This window comes from Ziziphus jujuba, chromosome 11 (genome assembly GCF_031755915.1).
Source record: "Ziziphus jujuba cultivar Dongzao chromosome 11, ASM3175591v1".
Taxonomy (NCBI): domain Eukaryota; kingdom Viridiplantae; phylum Streptophyta; class Magnoliopsida; order Rosales; family Rhamnaceae; genus Ziziphus; species Ziziphus jujuba.
In genome coordinates, this window is record NC_083389.1 from 27,625,951 (window position 1) to 27,644,803 (window position 18,853).

General features: G+C 35.2%; 4 protein-coding genes across 8 annotated transcripts; 3 read left to right on the forward strand and 1 right to left on the reverse strand.

The window, feature by feature from the left end:
- The first annotated feature begins 3,507 nt into the window (after nucleotides 1-3,507).
- On the forward strand, nucleotides 3,508-5,264 carry LOC107418984 (protein TAPETUM DETERMINANT 1-like). The gene is made up of 3 exons (XM_016027694.4): nucleotides 3,508-3,881; nucleotides 4,017-4,121; nucleotides 4,234-5,264. The coding sequence occupies exons 1-3, from the start codon at nucleotides 3,803-3,805 to the stop codon at nucleotides 4,536-4,538; spliced, it is 489 nt and encodes a 162-aa protein (XP_015883180.3). The 5' UTR covers nucleotides 3,508-3,802; the 3' UTR covers nucleotides 4,539-5,264.
- Nucleotides 5,265-5,659: 395 nt separating this feature from the next.
- On the reverse strand, nucleotides 5,660-10,163 carry LOC107418943 (receptor-like protein kinase ANXUR1). Of its 2 annotated transcripts, none has more exons than XM_025073827.3 (2): nucleotides 10,024-10,163; nucleotides 5,660-8,436 (listed from the first exon to the last, which is right to left on the reverse strand). In XM_025073827.3, exons 1-2 carry the CDS (start codon nucleotides 10,034-10,036, stop codon nucleotides 5,975-5,977), a joined length of 2,475 nt encoding a protein of 824 aa, XP_024929595.3. In that variant the 5' UTR covers nucleotides 10,037-10,163; the 3' UTR covers nucleotides 5,660-5,974. The 2 variants fall into 2 exon arrangements, with proteins under 2 accessions (XP_024929595.3, XP_015883138.3); XM_016027652.4 differs by having other exon boundaries at nucleotides 5,660-9,350; nucleotides 10,024-10,158.
- Nucleotides 10,143-10,816, forward strand: LOC107418944 (dirigent protein 11-like). Its single transcript, XM_016027653.4, has one exon. The coding sequence runs from the start codon at nucleotides 10,143-10,145 to the stop codon at nucleotides 10,683-10,685; it is 543 nt and encodes a 180-aa protein (XP_015883139.1). The 3' UTR covers nucleotides 10,686-10,816.
- Nucleotides 10,817-10,892: 76 nt separating this feature from the next.
- On the forward strand, nucleotides 10,893-14,061 carry LOC107418974 (uncharacterized). Of its 4 annotated transcripts, none has more exons than XM_016027682.4 (13): nucleotides 10,893-11,036; nucleotides 11,132-11,277; nucleotides 11,412-11,460; nucleotides 11,572-11,718; nucleotides 11,992-12,128; nucleotides 12,239-12,308; nucleotides 12,504-12,594; nucleotides 12,678-12,747; nucleotides 12,842-12,982; nucleotides 13,090-13,189; nucleotides 13,271-13,345; nucleotides 13,449-13,518; nucleotides 13,632-13,818. In XM_016027682.4, the coding sequence occupies exons 1-12, from the start codon at nucleotides 10,985-10,987 to the stop codon at nucleotides 13,481-13,483; spliced, it is 1,113 nt and encodes a 370-aa protein (XP_015883168.1). In that variant the 5' UTR covers nucleotides 10,893-10,984; the 3' UTR covers nucleotides 13,484-13,518; nucleotides 13,632-13,818. The 4 variants fall into 4 exon arrangements, with proteins under 4 accessions (XP_015883168.1, XP_048321405.1, XP_015883166.1 ...); XM_016027680.4 differs by having other exon boundaries at nucleotides 10,894-11,036; nucleotides 13,454-13,518; nucleotides 13,632-14,061; XM_016027681.4 differs by having other exon boundaries at nucleotides 10,894-11,036; nucleotides 12,887-12,982; nucleotides 13,454-13,518; nucleotides 13,632-14,009.
- Nucleotides 14,062-18,853: the final 4,792 nt, after the last annotated feature.

Genomic DNA, 18,853 nt, shown 5'->3' on the forward strand with positions numbered 1-18,853 from the left:
TCTTATCTCTTAGTCTATACATCATTTGCATTTATCTTTTTATCAATTTATTTTTTTATTTTCTTTTAATTTATTAAAAAAAACTTAACTCAACTTAACTTCATCAATTATTTAATTTATGGATTAAACTTATAGTCAAAAACAACATTTACAAAAGGCTTTTCAATCCTGAGGAGATAAACTTTTTTTTTTTTTTTTTTTTTTTTTTTGCGCCATGGTTTTCGGTTGAAAAAATCAACAATGCCCTAATCAGTTTGCAACTAACGCAATATAGGCGGTGGAATCTAAAGCATAAAATTCTAATATTGCCATTTCATCTGGCAGATCAGCTTTGATGAGTTAAATTATCATGCATCCTTCATTGGTTTCAGATGCTTTTTTGGTTTTCAATTTTGCTTATTCCCCAGGATTGAAACTTGATTTGGATATGTGTATGGTGTTCTCATAAAGAATTTGGTCAGTTTAGGTCAGTATTGATCGGCTGAGTATATTTATCGAAAATATATTGGTGAAAGAGACAACTATAATGATCCGTCAATCTTAAATTCTATAGTAATTTGCTGAATCACTTTTGAATGTCATAATTTCTTTCTTCCTTCTCAATTGTATATTTTTTAAAACCTTTTTATTATTATTTTCTTGTTAATTTTTATTCTATATTATTGCAACATTTTGTGTCTATTACTAAGTTGTTTCCTTTTTTTTTTTTTTTTTTAAATCACAAATCTGCTTAAAACTAAAATTTTGACTATTAATTAATCAATAAGTTGGGTCATGGGTAAAATGAGTCACACATAGATTTGGGCTTTATTTGTTTGGGTTCTATCTTTATATTTCATTAGTGATTGGACTTGAAGAGGGTTCCAGAATTATCTTATAATAGAACCCCTACAGAAGTCTATAAAAGTAAGATTCCATTTCATTTGTTTTTTTTTTTAAGCAGTTTTTCTTAATTCACTGGGCAGCTTACCTTTTTCCATATTGGGCAAGAACACACGGACAGAGAAAGTCCGTTTGAGTTGACACAACCACAGAAAATGACTAAAGTAACCTTAGATTTCACATAAAACACAGCAAACATGTGGTGGGCAGTGCCTGCTCTGCAGGAAACAATATTGTCATTTTGGAAATGTAGTGTGAACTGGACTGGGAAGGTTGGCATATCGTACGGTGGAAGCAGTGCGGTGCATGCGCATCAGCTGGCCCTGATCTACCTTTTAACAGCGGCGCAGCAGTAGGATCTCATCTCATCTGTACCAAACCAGTCATACATAACAGGGTCAACTAACATGCCACGTGGATTGGTGGGTCCAACATGAAAACCAAAGTGGTTCTCATGATCATACCATAATGTGCTCTCCATTGCGTTTTCTTTGCCTCTTCTTGTAGTATTATGGCTTTTCCTATATTCTATTTAACTTCAATAGGGTGAAAAATAGGACATGCTCTAACTCCTAATTTTTTAGACAATTCTTTAAATTGTATCTTTGATATCTTAAATATATAATTTTTTTACTAACTATTTCAATTTTTTTTTTTCCCCCAATAATAAGCATCCTTATTGTTGAGCAAGTTGGAAAGAATTCATGCATGTCTGAAACACTTTAAATTCCATCACGTGGCTCCATAAATAAGTAAGTTTAATGGGGGTGAGATTCATTCCCCCAAGAATTAAAGCTTTCGTTGGCAAAGCCATCCATTTTTAGGTAGAGAGAGAGAGAGTGAGAGTGAGAGAGAGAGACAGAGACAGAGGTTGAGCACCCACAAACAAAGAATGTTATGGAGAAAGACATTACAAGGCTTTCAATATCTTCCCCATTTTTCTAAACGAAGCAAAAACGCGTTTTCTTTGTAATGACTTTGTAACTCCTTTTTAACTTTCATCCAAAAGAATTAAAAAAAAAAAAAATCTCTTTTTTAGTTTAACCGTGCACAAAACTTTGATCCTGTCTCAAAACCAAAATAAAGTCATATGTAGAAAACAGAAAAATATATAAAAAACAAATAGATAAGGTCTCCATCACACGTGTACACAAAGTGACACACGTAGGAACAAACCCCAAGGAAGTGTAATAAGCTAATAAATTGATGTAAGAATTGGTCTGTTTCTCTGACTCCATTACGAAACCCCAGTATTATGTTGCTGAATGGTGAACCTTTTTTTTTTTTTTTTTGGTGTTAATCTGATTTTTCAATATTAAAAAATTAATTATTAAGGTTGACATAATTTACAAGTATGACATGACAAGGTAGATCAACATATGTATATTTCTTACCAAAAAGATCAACATATGTATGTACTCATGCAATGTATGTACGAGTCATCATGTCAATTCATGCATGCATGTATCATGTAGGGCATGGGGTTCATTGTAGGTGATGCTTGCTTACCAGTAGCCTGGAGGGTATGTCTCAGTTGTTTTTATGAATTTGGAAGGGGGATCTATGTTTAGGCTTAGGCAGATATGGAATGGTTTTCATTTTTTGTGATAGATAGGATATATATAGAAGACTATACCTATAACTTGCTGTAAGTAGGCGGGTTCTTTTTTTTTTTTTTTTTTTTCCGCTTCCAAAATAAGTAGGCCCTTTTGACCATGCTCATCTCTGTACTAATTACAGCTCAGGAGTCACAAACTTTTGTCCTCTCTTATTATGCTGGTTCCATCTGGGGGTCTTGAGAAGACAGGCATACAGAAAAGAAGAAGAGAGAAAGAGATAAAGATTTTTAGAGAAATTTGGAATTTGGGATCAAAGAAATTTTGAAATGAGGGGGAAAGTTAAGTTTCAGAGTGGAAAAAAGGAGATTTGCTTTTTGACCAATGAATGGTTCACTCCTACGAATGCATTAACAGGGTATAAGCTGCACTAGCAGAGATCATGCATTTTGGGATGTGATGTATCACAAACAACCAAAAAAAAAAAAAAAAAAAAAAAAAAAAAACACAGCTTCTATATTACATGTATTGTCAATGAATTACTTGGGAAGTGGGGCTTGAAATTTTTTATGATAAATTTCCAACCCAAAAAAAAATATATATATATATATATATATATAAAAATTGAAATACAATGAGAGAGAGAGAGAGAGAGTAATTAACCGCCTTATTACCAAAAAATAGAGTAATTAACCATGTCCAAGGTAAACAAATGCTGTATGTTCATTCTTTCCACTCTTTTCAGGTTCTGGTGAAATGTAGGGACTCAATGGGAATATTATGCAAACTGGGCACTAAGTTTTGTAACGTAATGTCAAATTCAGTTCCAACAAGGCTGCTTTCCTTGTCCATTTTTAGGATTTTTTTTTTTTTTTCAATATACCTCTTAATGAGAAGAAAATTATGTGAAAAATAATAATTTTGTTTGGTGTGGGACAGAAGGGAAGTCCTGGAAACAGTATGATAGCAAGGAAGACCTGTGCATGTGAAGTGATGGAAAAATAGCCTTTTGGCATTGTGCATTAAATGGTTGTTGCCTTTCTTTTTTCTATTGGCAAGAATGAAGAACAGAGAACAAATTGAACAAGACTATAAGAATGAAACCAGTTTGTGGTCCTCATATCCTCTTTATACTGCCTAATTGTACTTCATCCACTGGGGCATCAACATTTTTTTTTTCTTTTTTTTTCTTTTACATAATATCAGAAAGGGTGATAAAAAAACACTATAAATATCATGTACGCCCGTTTCTGCGCTCTAACCAATATCCCACTTAATCTGTCTGAAAGAGCCAAAGGAAGAGCATTCAAACTGCAAAGCTTTCCGTCCAGTTTCTCTTCTAACTCAAAAAGAAAAACCTCATCATGAGCTCTTTTTGTATTTGCTTCCTCAACTTAATGATCCTTGTGATTATTATTTCCTGCAATCTTGGAATACATTCTGGTGCTTTATACGATAGTTCCTTTCTTGGAGCTCTTTTTTTCTTTCCACTTTTGTCTTTCCCCCCATTGTTTCTTCTATAGAGATATGGGAAAGTTGTTTCTGTTTACATGACTTTTTTACTATCTTTTCCTTTAGGTCCTCCAAACAAGTTTTTGCATTCATTTCATGGAGAAAACAACCAGTCAGCAAGAATGGAATCACAACAGACAAGATCAAGCCTCAGAAAGCTTTTGGTACATGGTAAAGATTGGAACTTTTCTCAGTTTCTTAGTGTTTCTGTTCTTCGGTGTTGAAAAAAAGGAACTTTTCATTATTCTTTTTCTGTTTGCTTTATCTTTTCTATCTTCGTCAGGGAGTTGCACAAGTAGAGATATAAGCATCTCACAAAGCAGAGATTCTTCCACATCTGGAATCCCACGGTATATAGTGCAGATTGCCAATACTTGTGTTTGTGGATGTGCTCCATCAAATATCCATCTCCACTGTGGTTGGTTTGCTTCAGCAAGAATGGTAAATAGAATGACTTTCAAGAGGCTTTCCTATGATGATTGTTTGGTGAATGAAGGAAAGCCTTTGAAAACAAGCGAGATTATCAGTTTCACTTACTCAAACTCCTTTATGTACCCACTAACATTTAAGTCTGCCAAGTTTTGCTGAACCTCAAAAAACCCCACAGTATGGATGGAAATAACCAAGATTGAGATATTCAATCGAAAGGGCCAAAAAGAACCCAACTTTTATGGAGATTCCAAATTACAGAATTTGAAAGAAACCAAAAAGAATTTCAATCTCAGCTTTGAATCCAAATTCACAGCTGGCCCTGCCTATCTTTGTTTTGATTAGCACTCTTTTTTCGTTATTTAGTAGAAATCTATTATTTATTCTACCATTCCCCAGAAGATGCTCTCTGTGATAGAAGTTAGCCTAAGTGAAGAAGAAGAAAGTAGAATTTCTTTGTTTGGCTGCACGGTGCTTGGAAGGTCTGAAACTCTGGGCTTGTTTTGCAGCCTGTCTCACAAAAAAGTGGGAAAGAGATTTGTTTCTTGGGTCAATTATTTGTAGGGTCTTTCTCCAAGGAAGAATGGACCAAACTGGACGGTGTCAGCGTAGAATATTGGAAGAAGAAAATGACAAAAAATGTTGCAAAACAAAAGTTGTATCTTGTTTCATTATTTGATTTGGTATTTTACTCTTTACTCTCCTCTCTCTTTCCCTCTCTTTCTCTCTGCCTCTCTTCATTTTCTTCTCCCAGAATAGTCAAATTAGGAGGTTGTACTCGTACATATTTGGGAGTGTGGCTTTGAAAATGCAGTTTGTATTCTAATGTAAATGGATGTTGCACTTCATTAATTGAAAAATCGGTCTTGAAAATGGCCTTTTCTACATGCTAGTTCTGAAATGAAAAAGATTATTGAAAGCAAGCAAGTATAAAGACCTTCTGCTTTATTTGTTTTGATGGTTTTGTTGGTTTACTACTATATGCTTATTATATTTACCAAAAAAAAAAAAGAAAAGAAAAGATACTATATGCTTATTAACTTATTCATTAAAAATAAATAAATAAATACCATATGCTTATTAACTTGGTATATCACGATTTTTGCCCTTTTCCCATTTTACACAAGATAAAATCAAATAAAAAATAAGCAAACTTTCGGTGCAAAAAAAAAAATATGCTTATCAACTTATTCATTAAAAAAAAAAAAAATACTATATGCTTATTAACTTGGTCTATCATGATTTTTGCCCTTTTCCCATTTTACACAAGATAAAATCAAATAAAAAATAAGCAAACTTTGAGTGCATATGTGCACATGCTTATTTAAATATTCTTTTATAGCATATGAAGACTAGAGCTAACAGCAATTTTCGAATTAGGTAGTGGATACAAGAATTAAGTCCCTTATAGGTTTTTTCAACTATATAATGTACAATTCCCTAATGAAACAGAATGTGAAAAAGGAATAAGAAAGAAAGAAAAACTAAGAAAAGGCATAAGGATCAAAACCAACTAATCATAAACTAATAGCCATAAGAAAAGGAAACAGAAAAGAAACCTAAAGTAAAAGTAGAATGAATGCCCTACTGAATGCTCATCTTCCACTTGGATTGACTAGCTGTGAAAAAACTTCTCTGTTGTTTAATTCATCTGTTTCTTCACTAGCAGCACTTTCCTCCTCAATGGTTACCATGACATTATGCATATCATAGATACTAGCTCCCTTCATTTCTTCTTCAGTAACACTTCCATTAGGATGCTCATGAAGTTGGAGTGCAAATTCAAGGTTCCAAAGCACATCTCCCATTGAAGGACGATCAAGTCCTTGATCAAGCAAACACTTCTCAGCTGTGTCTGCATACTTCTTCAAACACTGAGAACTGATCTTACCCTTGAGATGTGGATCAATTATTTCCTCAAGAATTCCATTCTTTCCACAATCTGAAGCCCAATCTGCAAGACTAATTTGTTCCTTTGGCAAGCTAGGATCAACAGCCGGCCTTGCACACAATACTTCAAACAGAACTACCCCAAATGAGTAGACATCAGATTTCTCTGTCAATTGTTGCCTGCGAAAATACTCGGGATCCAAGTATCCAAAACTTCCTTTAACCATTGTACTAACATGGGTTTGGTGCAGATTAGGACCTGTTTTTGATAGGCCGAAATCCGAAACTTTTGCTACCCAATTATCATCCAACAAAATGTTTGTCGTTTTCACATCTCTATGAATGATGGTGTGTCTAGCACCGGTATGAAGGTAATGCAATCCTCTTGCAGCTCCAATGCATATCTCCAACCTTTGTTTCCATGGCAATGGAGGTAAATTGCTATTATATAGATGCTCTCTTAGAGTTCCCTTTGCCATGAAATCATAAACAAGAATCATCTCACCTTCTTCTTCGCAGAATCCAATCAAAGAGACCAAGTGTTTGTGCCTAAGCTTCGAAAGCATCTCGATTTCAGTTTGGAATTCATGAACTCCTTGGTCTGAAGATGGATTTGACCTTTTTATTGCTACCTTAGTCCCTCCATCAATAATGCCTTCATAAACCTTTCCAAATCCACCAACACCAATAACTTGTGATTCATCGAAGTTCTTAGTACCGTTTTTAATCTCAGCTAACGAAAAATGCCTGCATAGACCGGCTCCCAGATTGGTAAGATTGCTACTTCTAGCACTCTTACCAGAATTTGTTGTTGCATTGGAACTATTATATAATGGCAACCAACTGCCATTCCTGGACTCTGATCCCTCTGCATTCTTCTTCTTCTTTTGGTAGACGAAAAAGCATATAGCAGCAATTATGACAATACCAGCAGCACCACAAGCAACTCCACCAATCACCTTGCTAAAATTATCAGATTCTGAATGAGAAAATTTACTCACTGACTCAGCCTCAAGGAGCATATCCGATGGGGTCGGATTCGGCCCTGCCAAGTTCCCATCTGTGTCATTTAGCTTGAAGATCTCTAGTCCATTAAGAACTGCATCATAGTATTCAGGTTTCATAGACACTGATGGGTGAAGCGCCACCCATAATTCTTCATCACCAACAAAAATGGCATAATCCTTATATACAGGCACTGCTTTGGACCCTGCCCAAGCAATCACATCTGCAGATTGTTGTGCTGTTTGGTTGTTGAGAAAAATATCAAACACTCTCTGATTTATCTTGTTAAGTTGAAGCTCACAGAAATGAAACCTAACAATATATGTAAAATTTGCATCAACCTGAAAAACCCATGTGAGATTATAATTCTGATTAATGTTTGGATTAGGCCCCATTGTTCTAGCTGTGCTGTATACACTGAGAGGTGCAATATACTCAGGGACACTCGGAGGAAATCGAATAGTAAGATTCTTATCAGCCTCAAAGGTAACTCCAAATGCAGCACCAAATAAGTAAGGAGAATCGTCGTACCATGTCCTGGTGTAACCAGAATCCTTGGATGCTGGAATATACTGTCCACCAACATTGAGCCTAAGCATGGTTTGCACCGAAGAGTTGTGGACATCAATGGATTGGTCAGTGAATCCCACCAATGTTGTAGCGTGAAATATATCCTCCATTGGAACTATGACAATGCCATTGACAAATGCAAATGAACCAGCATATTGTGTAGAAGGTTTGAAGGTGATACTAAGACTGCCAGATTGAACAGGAGTGAGAGAGAATTCTCTAACGATATAGGCCTGTGTGAGTGCTTTGTCTATAATGTAGGCACTGAAATTGTTAAGCAGAGTAAAGCCATTTGCAATGACAGAGAAATATGAATTGGCAGAATCATGAACTCCATAAGAAGATGGATAAAAATGGAGTCTGACCCAAAGGCGCTGCTTTGGTGGAACAGAGAATTTGAATGAGGCTTCAGAGTTGAAAATTCTTGCGGTCATGTAAGGGACTTGGGAAGGCAATGAAGGGTCTTGGTATTGGGCTGTAGCTGATATGGTATTATTAGATGTTAGAAAACTGGAATCAGAAATCCATTTCATGCCATCAAAATCTGTGCCACCACTTGAAGATCCACATGAAAGGATATAAGAAACAGAACCTGATTCAGAGGAGTTTTGGCTAAGAACATGAACAATATTTAATGAAAAAGATAACAAAATCAGAGAAAATAAGATATGGGTATTGATTTTCATATCTCAAAGGGATAAACCCTTCCAGGAAATTTGAGGGAGACCGCAAGAACTGAGATCTGATGGGAAGGACAGACGTGAGAAAACAGAGGAAAAAGAACAGAGCCAAAATGCCTCTTGTACGCGAAGATGAACAAGAAAAATTGATTTGTTGGTGTTGAACTGGATTGTTACGAGCAATGCAAGTCTGTTTTTGGTCCACCAATAGCCAAAGATTCAAAAATTTTCGTGGAATGTAGAGGAACAGAGGCAGGAAAAACAGAGGAAGAAGATGAGATTTTCTCCGTCTTTTTTTTTTTTTTTTTTCTGCATGTTAATTTTGTGTGCTTGTTTCCAGGACGTTAGGATTATAGGTGGTTTGTTAGAGAGTAATGGTTGAAGAGATAAACGCAAAATGTCTTATCGCATTGATTGCCCAATTTAATTATAGCAACCATTCATTGGCGTTTCTTTAGGTTTGGTTTACAAGGTTGGTGCATTTTCTAACTAGCTGCATGAATTATCCGATAACTTAAGGTTTTTCTAAAGGGAAGAATTTCATTTAATAAACAAACCTCTACATGCCATGTTCCATTGTATTTGACACATTAAGCATATCTAATAACAAGCCTCTGCCTTCTAACTAATAATTTATAAATATGAATGATTTAGTAATAGCCTAATTGCTTTTCAAACTGATAACCAAATGTTTAGCTAAAAATAAGAATGTTGCTTAAACTTAACTAATGAGCATTGTTAGCAAAGCATGGGTAAACTTGTGTTGGTCCTACCATTCGGCTTGAGGGGCCTTTGTGGCTTAAATCTTTGTTGCAGAATGATGTACCTGATGTACAGCATTGACCAAAAAGAAAAACTAAACCCATGAGCCAAAAACAAAAAAACAAAAAAAAAAAAAGCAACTAAAAATGCGAATTGCCTAAATTACACTTCAACGCCTCATCTTCCACACATACGCACACAACATGGAAGAGAATTATTTGAAGTAAAGTTGTTCATCTTGCCTCTAGCCCTACCATCCAACCCTCTTGGTAAGAATCTGTATCAAATATAGACTTGATCCAATCTAACATCCTATCCATAACTTTCCCTTTGGATTTTCTTTAAGGCCTTGAGTCACTAAAATCTTTGTCTAAGCTTTGTCCAAACAGTAGAAAGCCCAACATTAGCTTCTTAACTGGTCCAAACCATAAAAGAATTGGTTCGTAGCCATCACCAACCATAGATCATGGTAAAATAACCAATCATTAAAAAAAAAAAAAAATCATAAATCCCCTTACCAAAATGTGACTGAAAACCCCCAGGAAAAATGAACATTAATGATGCAATGATTACAATATAGTACACCTTTTTTTTTTTTTTTTTTGGGGGGGGGGGGGGGGGGGGGGGGGGAGTAGGCTATGACAATATAGTACATAGAATAATACAATAATGAAATGCATCAATCAGTATAATCAAACTAGGAAAATAAGAATAAAAAAATACATTGTTTTACTAACCACTTTTTGTCATCTTCCACCATTAAGGGTTCCGATCTCAACCCAAAAGCATCTTCACCATCTACCATACAATTTTCTCCATCTTCTCCAAAGACTCTTTCTCTGACCCAAAAACTTCCATGGCCAACAATCACCTAAACCTCTCAACCAACCTATTCAACCTTCTCTTCACCATAACTCTTCTTTATATAGCATGGAACAATCCTGCCCACCCCGAGCAAACTAACCTGATCTTCTATGTGCACGACTACTTGACAGGTCATGATGCCTCAGCAATCACAGTGGCTGGAAGACATGGGCCCACATCTAGTGTCTTCCACTTTGGTACTATCATAGCCGTTGATGATCCAGTTACAGTGGGACCCACTATTGAATCACAAGAGATTGGCAGAGCACAAGGGTTGTACATAAACTCTGAACTTGAGGGAAAAGGTCTGCATTTGATGTTCTCTGTGATTTTCACTGATGGAGAATATAAAGGAAGTAGCTTGGAAATCCAAGGAGCTGACCTTTTTGCAATGAAAGAGAGGGAATTTAGTATTGTATCTGGGACTGGGTTTTTTAGATTTGTAAAAGGGTATGGGATAATGGAGACTCACTTCATGGACTTGGCCAATCTGAGAGCTATTCTTAAGCTTAATGTAACAGTCAAGCATTATTAGTAAATTAATATTATGTATTTTGTAATTTGTAGTTGGCTTTGTTCATTTTTTATCTTCTGTAATAGCAAAATTTTCGTTAATAATTTATTTTTGCAGTTAAAAATCCCGTGAAGTCAATGTTGTAAATTTTGAGTGGCTTTTGGGTCTTCTAGTGGCTTTTAGCAGACCACACTTTAAAGCCCACCACTAAAAGGCCCAATTTTTCAGGGAATTTTTTTAATTATTATTTTCAATAAAACCCGGGAAATTCTGTTTTAATTATCCGTAAGTGATATTATCTATTTGCCTTTTCCATCAAGATGGCACTGAGCCTTTCCTTCTGCAATTCTACAGTTTCTCCTCAACATCAAGGTCCTTTTAATTTTCTTTCTTCTTCTTATTCTCTTCTCTCTCTCTCTCTCTCTCTTCTTTCTCAATCCAACATTTATTTGCTTTGTAAATTACAGTGAAAGTGAATCTTAAAAGCAAAACAGGACTTCAAAATGTCAAAAACCTCGTACAAACTGCTGGGATTCCTTCGATAGCTTCTTCTCCACAGGAAAGTCTCCAAAATGGAAACTGGGTCAAGCTCATTTGTGGTGCAAGCTTTGAGGTAATACAACAGCCAAACCCCTTAAAAGCCCTTTTACCATAAACTCTTATCACCTTCCAGATACATACATCAATATATATAGATATACACACAGACACTTCCATGGAACTAATTGTTTCTGTGTCTTGCTCTAGGATGTGACTGATATCAGAAATCTATCTCTTGTTTACACTCTTGCTGGAGGTGGAAAAAAGAACTCACAAAAATCCTTCTTTTTTTTTTTTTTTTTAAATTATGTTTTGGGGTTTTAAGAGAGCATTTAGAACTTAATGGATACTGGATGAAAGTTTGCAGTTGATTGCATAGACTGTGCGGCCGATGCATCAGTTGTGAGTGCAGTAAACGAGGGTATTGAAGCCGCACAAGAAATTGTGCCGCTTCGAAGACCTTGGGTGATGATCAGTGTAAACGATGATGAAGATCTTCACTTTCGCAAGGCCGGTGAGTGTCAAAAAACAATCCTCTTATTGTTTCATTTGGCTCTGTAATAAAATTCATTTTGTAATCATGTGAATAGCACTTTCTTGAATTCACTTTTTATGGAAACCAATATAGCTTTAAAGATTGGATAAACGGGTGAATTTTTGGGTTCTGCTGTTTTACTCGTTGAGGGACTAATCAAACAACTTTCACTTTGATAAGGACAAGTTACAAGTTGTTTGGGTTATTTTGCAACTTGTTTGGTCTGAAATATTTTGATTATCATGTTGACAGAATTTGATCCAGAGGATTGTCCTCTTGACTGTTCAAGGCCTTGTCAAATAGTTTGTCCTGCTAACGCAATATCCCTGGATGATCGAAAACCAACATCAACGTCATCCAAAGGCACCAATACACTTGGTGCATTCAAGGTTTTTTTTTTTTTTTTTTCTTTTTTTTAATTATAAAGTTTGGGACTCTAATTCAAATATACAGTGTTAATCATGCATAATTATTCTCAAATTTGTAATTGAATACGCAGGCTGGAGTTCTAACTGAACGCTGTTATGGATGCGGTCGTTGCCTCCCAGTTTGCCCATATGATAAAATAAGTAAACGCCAAGTGTTTACAACCTTTGCTGCTTCTGTTCCTTTTATGCTGGACCCTAATACCAGCTAGTTTGGGCTGAGACTTTCCATTTCTCTACACTTTTCCTTCATCCGTTTTAGACACTAAAGAAACTGTCCATGTTTCTAATTGGCTTCCAATCTGTTCAATATTGATGAACTTTTGCAAATTGATTCAGGTGCTGTTACATATATAAGAGATGCTATTGCCACTGCGGAACTCATCAAAAGAGATGGCATCGACGCTATAGAGATACATACCAGCGGAAGGTATAATTTGTTGATAAACTAACTGTTTGAGGGAGGATACCATAGGGTGAAAAACTCTCTGATCTAAGCCATAATTTCTGTAGGCAGACTTCTCAATTTAAACAACTATGGGATGGTTTGGGAGATTCAATTAGACACCTCAGATTAGTAGCGGTAAGTGTGGCCCTTTCCCTTGATGTTCAGATAGTTAATAGGCCAAAATAGAATGTAATTACTTACATAATAACTAGATTAATTTGGATTTAAGATTGAATTTGTAAGGAACTCCAAGATAGCATTTTGCACTATCCAGGTTAGCTTACCTGATGTTGGGGAATCAACAATATCTTCAATGAAGGCCATGTATTCTATTATGGAGCCTCATTTGAGTTGCTTGAATCTATGGCAGGTGTGCTCACAGTGATTTAAGACCATGAAATACTTACAAACTATATCATCACTGCTCAAAGTAGTTTATTGGAAATTGATTTGCTATATATAACCTGTAACTGGCAGTTGGATGGCCGCCCCATGAGTGGAGATATTGGCCGAGGTGCCACAAGGGAATCGATTGCTTTTGCTCTTCGTTTGGCTTCTATGGAAGAACGGCCTAAAGGTAATGCTTAGGTATTCTATAGTTTGAATATTGTACTCATGTAAAACACCCTTTTGACACAATCAGGCTTTCACATGGCAGGTTTTCTTCAATTGGCTGGTGGAACCAATGCTCACACAGTTGATGGATTGAAGAAAGTTGGACTCTTCAAAACCAGTGAGAAAATTCTCTCATTTGCTTCCATAATTTTCCTCTCCTCTATCACACTGTTTTTGGTTCTATTTTTTCATATAATTTGTTTTCATTTTCTCTAATGGAGCTCAGAGGGTGCTGCTACTTCATTGCAATGGTTAATCGGTGGTGTTGCTTATGGTGGCTACGCAAGAAAGGTGGGTGTTAATGTATTAGCAAAAGCAACCACTTCAACTATATTTGTAGTGTTGTTTTATATTATATGTTTCTCCCAATTTTTTCACAATGTCCATGATTGGTTTTTGATCAGATTGTTGGAAGAATACTAAGTTGCATGCAGACAAAGCATGGTCTTGGTGATATTGATGAATACCCTGACTATCTCCTTGAGGCTCTTAGAGAAGCTCTTGCATTAGTTGGAACTGTCAAATGTTATAACGACCTATTATGAATTTATGATGACATATAGATACTCAACAGCGTGTTGAGCTTGATCATGGTCTTTGTTGGCGCTCTTTCTTTCCGCCATTGTTAGTTTCTTGAAAGTTCAGGATTGTTTGTTATGATAGCCAAGAGAGAGAATGTATCAGAGGAGAGAGAGATAGAATGAGAGAGCATGAGAGAGAGGGAAACTGCGGTTTTCAAAGAGTATTTATAAAGGTGGTGACAAATATGCTTGAGAAAGGCACACGTAAGTAGTACTAAACAGTTAACGAAGTGGATAACTCAGTGGTTGAGCATCTTTATTTGTATTCATGAAAACACGAATTCCAATCACACAGAAAAGCAAGAGTTTGAATCACACAGGATGCTTGGGAGGATGCTTGGGTTGTAAATTACGAGTTTGAGTCACACGGAATACGGAGATTTTGAATCAAATGCGGAGATTTTGGATAAGTTTTAAATTAGATAATTTATTCAAAAAAAAAATAGTAATAAATAGTTATAATACTCGGGATACGAGTATTTTGGATAGATTGTAAATTACAAAATCAAATCACGCAGAAATGGGCAAGAAAAAATTAACGATAAAGATTTGAAGCTAAATTGGAAATTCACGCCAAACGAAAACTATGACAGATAATGATAGGAGGAACTTACAAGCAAAAAGAAAATAAAAAAGTAAAAGGCAAGGATTTACCCATGTGCTTTCGTTCCTCTCGATCTGCTATCGGCTTGAAAACTTGTGCTACATCTGGACTAACACCAACTCAGCGAGGAGGAAGAATGGGCTTTGGCCCAACACAGCTTCGATAATCTGCAGGTGAATTTGTTTGGCCATGATCATGATCCTAGGATTTTGATCGAGACGTGGCTGAAGAAACACCGTTTGATCTATACCGGAGCTACAAGACACCCTTTGATCCTCTGCATTTTAGATGGAACCGTTCATCTCTCCTCCTTCAAAAGATGGCTGGTAATTAAATTAACTCCGCTTTAATTTCTTTCTAAATCATATTCAGGAAGAAACTTGAAACTTGCTATTTCTTCTTGACAATGCCCAAACTGGGTTTCCTTTCAATTATTCACAAACCGGTGCTAAGGAAGCGGTTTTTTATTGAATGACTGTGTTATCAAACACGTGGGGTATGGCGGTTTATGTTTGAATGTTAAAACAAACGTAAAAAGATTGGAAATTGAAACAAAAGTTGCAAGGGCAGGACTACATATTTTTTAGAGCATTTGTGCCGTTTGCAGCGAGTGTGCCGATAAAAGCTCGGAAGAATCTGATGATAGAAGTAATAAGGAGGTCATAGCGTTTGGCTGCTTTCAACAATGAAATTGCTGGTTCAAACAATAAGCTGCCTAGTGGAGTGTTCAGCTCTCTCACATTGTTCCCCAGGACACGAACGAAGAGTATTGCAGGTGTATATATATATATATATATCTATATATATATTACGTATGTATTTATATATGCCTTTTTCTAGTTTCTTATCCAGGGCAGTCTCACTTTGCGTTGCATTTAGTGTCAATGCCTAATAAAGATAAAGATAAAGATTTTTATCCAAGTAGTAATTCGATCAAGTGCAACTGTTGTTTTCATTTCTTTGTTTTTTATAATTTTATTTGTGAACAAAACTGATTTTCCTAGTTGCATAATCCTTGCTACTATATTGTAAAATAGACTTTTTTTCCATATATAAATTTATCAACTATTCGAGGCAAATCCTCGAGGACTAGTACTTTAAAATTACTAGGAAATAATAATCCATTTTGCAGATTCCTGGAGAGTAATGATCCTGAAATGGCAAGCACTGCCTATTGGGCAAGAGAAGCAGTATATCAAAAGAGCTTTGCTCGATGCTAGGAAGATGGCTCAAAAACTCCACCAGAACTTTTTGAAACTTGCCAAAGATGGGGGAATCAGGTCTTTGGTCGGTATTGTTATGCGCTTAGAAATAAGGCCAATAGAAGGTTGGAGAAAGTTTCGGATGATCCGCTAAAAAAAGGTTTGGATGATGTGCTCAATAAAGCTGAAGTGGTTTTCCTACGTGTTCTTGAACATGAAGTCGATTTCTGGAACGTGAGCAGTGTAGATTCCTCATGAACAACTCTGGCACTTCCAACTGCTGCACAATATGTATCACACCCTTTTGCAAACGACATCTATCAGCTTCTATATCCTGTTTTTGTTTTTCTAAGTATTTTTAGTTGACAATCTTTTTTATGTATAGATATATAAAATAATATAGGATATGATAGTTTACTACATTTTGCTGAGTTTGCCTTGAGGAAAGGGAATGAAAGGAACGGAAATAATGATCAACCTAAAGAGTTCGCTTTCATTTATAGACAGTCAAAAAATAAGAAGAACAAATTATGAACAACCAAAATTCAGACCCTTTTAATCTGCTTCAAAGGATTGTATACATAATGCCAATGACTAATACAAACTAAATCAGCTCGACTAATGGAAGCCTCTTTGGTTTCTACACAGTTTTCTGAAATGTATTTGAGAAACAAGTGCATGTTTTTCAGATACTGAATCATTCTCATCTTTTCAAATATCAGAATGTCATTTTCTGATTGCAAGGTCAAGTGGCTTTTGGTAATGGCAGAATACTCTTTATAGCCTTCTGCAAGTCGTTTCTCTAGCAACGCCTTTTAATTTGCAAGGTCCACTATGCTTTTTGCCTCCTTATACCCTTGATCACCTTGCTGATTCTCTGTAGGAAATCATTCTTCTTTTCTTCTTCTCGTCCACCACTGAAACACTTGGAGTTTTGGTATCAGAACCTTTTGATGAATTTGCTGCAACTGTGGAGGACATATTTTCTAAGGCACTTGGACTTATTGAAAAAAAAGTCCCAGAAAAAATTGGGGCAAAGAGAGAAATTTTGATAATCAAAATTTTGGGGTTATTGAAAAATGGTGAAAGGAGGTTTAAGAAAACAGGTGGAGCCAATGTAACGAAGAAAACTGACAGAGAAAAGTGAGAGATAATTCATGTCAAGCTAAAATCATCAAAAACATGATGAAGAAATTTGTTTTCCCCAAAAAAAAAAAAAAAAAAAAAAAGACCGTTGAATTTGAAACATTATCAAAAAGAAATTTAAAAAAAATTGAATGTAGTTTTGCATAAGAATCCAGAAAAAGAAAGGTGGAATTCAAAGATTGTTGGGGAAGGCTATTTATAGTGGGAAATTAAAATAGAAAATGACGAGGTTTATCCTCTTTTTTGACATATGGGAATTTAAATAAAAGTAGATGGATTCCTTCTGACAAAATACAATTTTTTTTATTTTTTTTTTAATCTCTGATCAAAACTAATAGGTATATTCTTTTTCAATAAGAGCTATTTTGACTTAAACTCTGATCTTTGATCATGTAAAATTTTTAAAATAGTAGTTTGCTACCAACTCTATCAGCACTTTATTGACGACAAACTACGTATTAAAAAAATAAAATCTAATCCCAATTGAGCATGAGTATTTATTTTTTACAGTTGGATAGGCAATTTAAGTAAACGAAATTATAAATCGTTTGCAATTTTTAGGTATTTTATAACAGCTAGCTTTGACTTTGTTTTCTTAAGGATAAGAATAATCATTTAAATTAAACCCACATCATAAGAATTCCATCACAAGAATTATTAATTTCAATTTAATAAAATATATATATATATATATATATTGAATAATTCTATAGTACGGACCATCTACATGTAAACTCAAAAATTATCGATTTTTGATGTAATTCGTATGTAAACGGTCCGTATAATAAAATATTCCTATATATTTATTTATAATGTCTTATATACTCAATCAATACATATAAGATACATCTACGTAGTTTCACCGTTCTCTGAAAGCTGCTCTACTTGATTCTATTTTGCTACTGGTTTGAGAACTACAAACTTACCTAATCGATTAAAAACCCACAACCTACCTTTAAGCTATAGAGGATATGCCATAATCATAAATTTCACCGCTCTTAGGTTTTCTCCTTTTGACCCTTCAAGAATTCCTTTTAGGGTCAGCTTGCCGATCACTTGATTACTACTTCGTTGGCCTGCTCTCCTATTTGTTCATTTCAGACAATTTACAAAAGAATTAATTCAATTAAAGAAAAAATAAATAAACCATACAATAGTTACCATCTATTAGGAGGTGCACAGATGCATAGGTTAAGTATAATCCAAAAGGGTGTGAAACCCATGTGGTATGTCAAAGGATCAATATTGAATTTGATGTTAGGCTTGAGAGATTTTCTTATATGTTACAAACTCCAATTTTACCAACATCACACAATATGTTGAGTATTATGCAATAAATCAAATGGGCAGCGATATGAGACGTACAAGGAATTTTGTTTCCATTCAGTAAAATCACAAGCCATTCAATGATATAGATTTGTTTCCACCTAACCATACCTTTTTTTTTTTTTTTTGGTTTGAATTCCACCTAACCATACCTTAGCAAATGCTTGGAATTGGAGGAGTAAAGCGTTTTGAATCTAAGGGTCTGTTTGGCCATGTTTTCTGTTTTCTGTTTTTGAAACATTATTTTCAGAAATGAAAACAGAAAACTGTTTTCTCTTGTTTTATGAAAACAAAGAGCGTTTGGCCATTGATTTTTAAAAACAGTTTTCAATACCAAAGGTATCCACATGTCTTTTGTTTAGCCACTCTTGGCTTCATGCATATATATATATATATATACACACATGTCAAAACATCCCATCCTTTATCTTTTTTTCTTTTGTTTGTATATGTATGTATGTGTACACGATTTCATGTAAACATAAAAGGTGTCCACACGTCTCTATTAGGCCACACTTGCACTTATAACAAATCTGTAAAAAAATTAAAGAGAATAATCCATAATTATCCCCATGAAAAGGAAAATTCAATGCGTGTGTAAGTAGGTAGGACCAGAAAGATAATGATTTGTCTATTCCAAGCAGCCAAACAAACAACAATCCGAATAACTTTTGTAGAACAAAAAACAAAATAATAATAAGAATTATTTAAAACTATCGACATCTTTTCCAGTGGTGAGAGAGAAGGAAATAATTATGCAGCTTGAA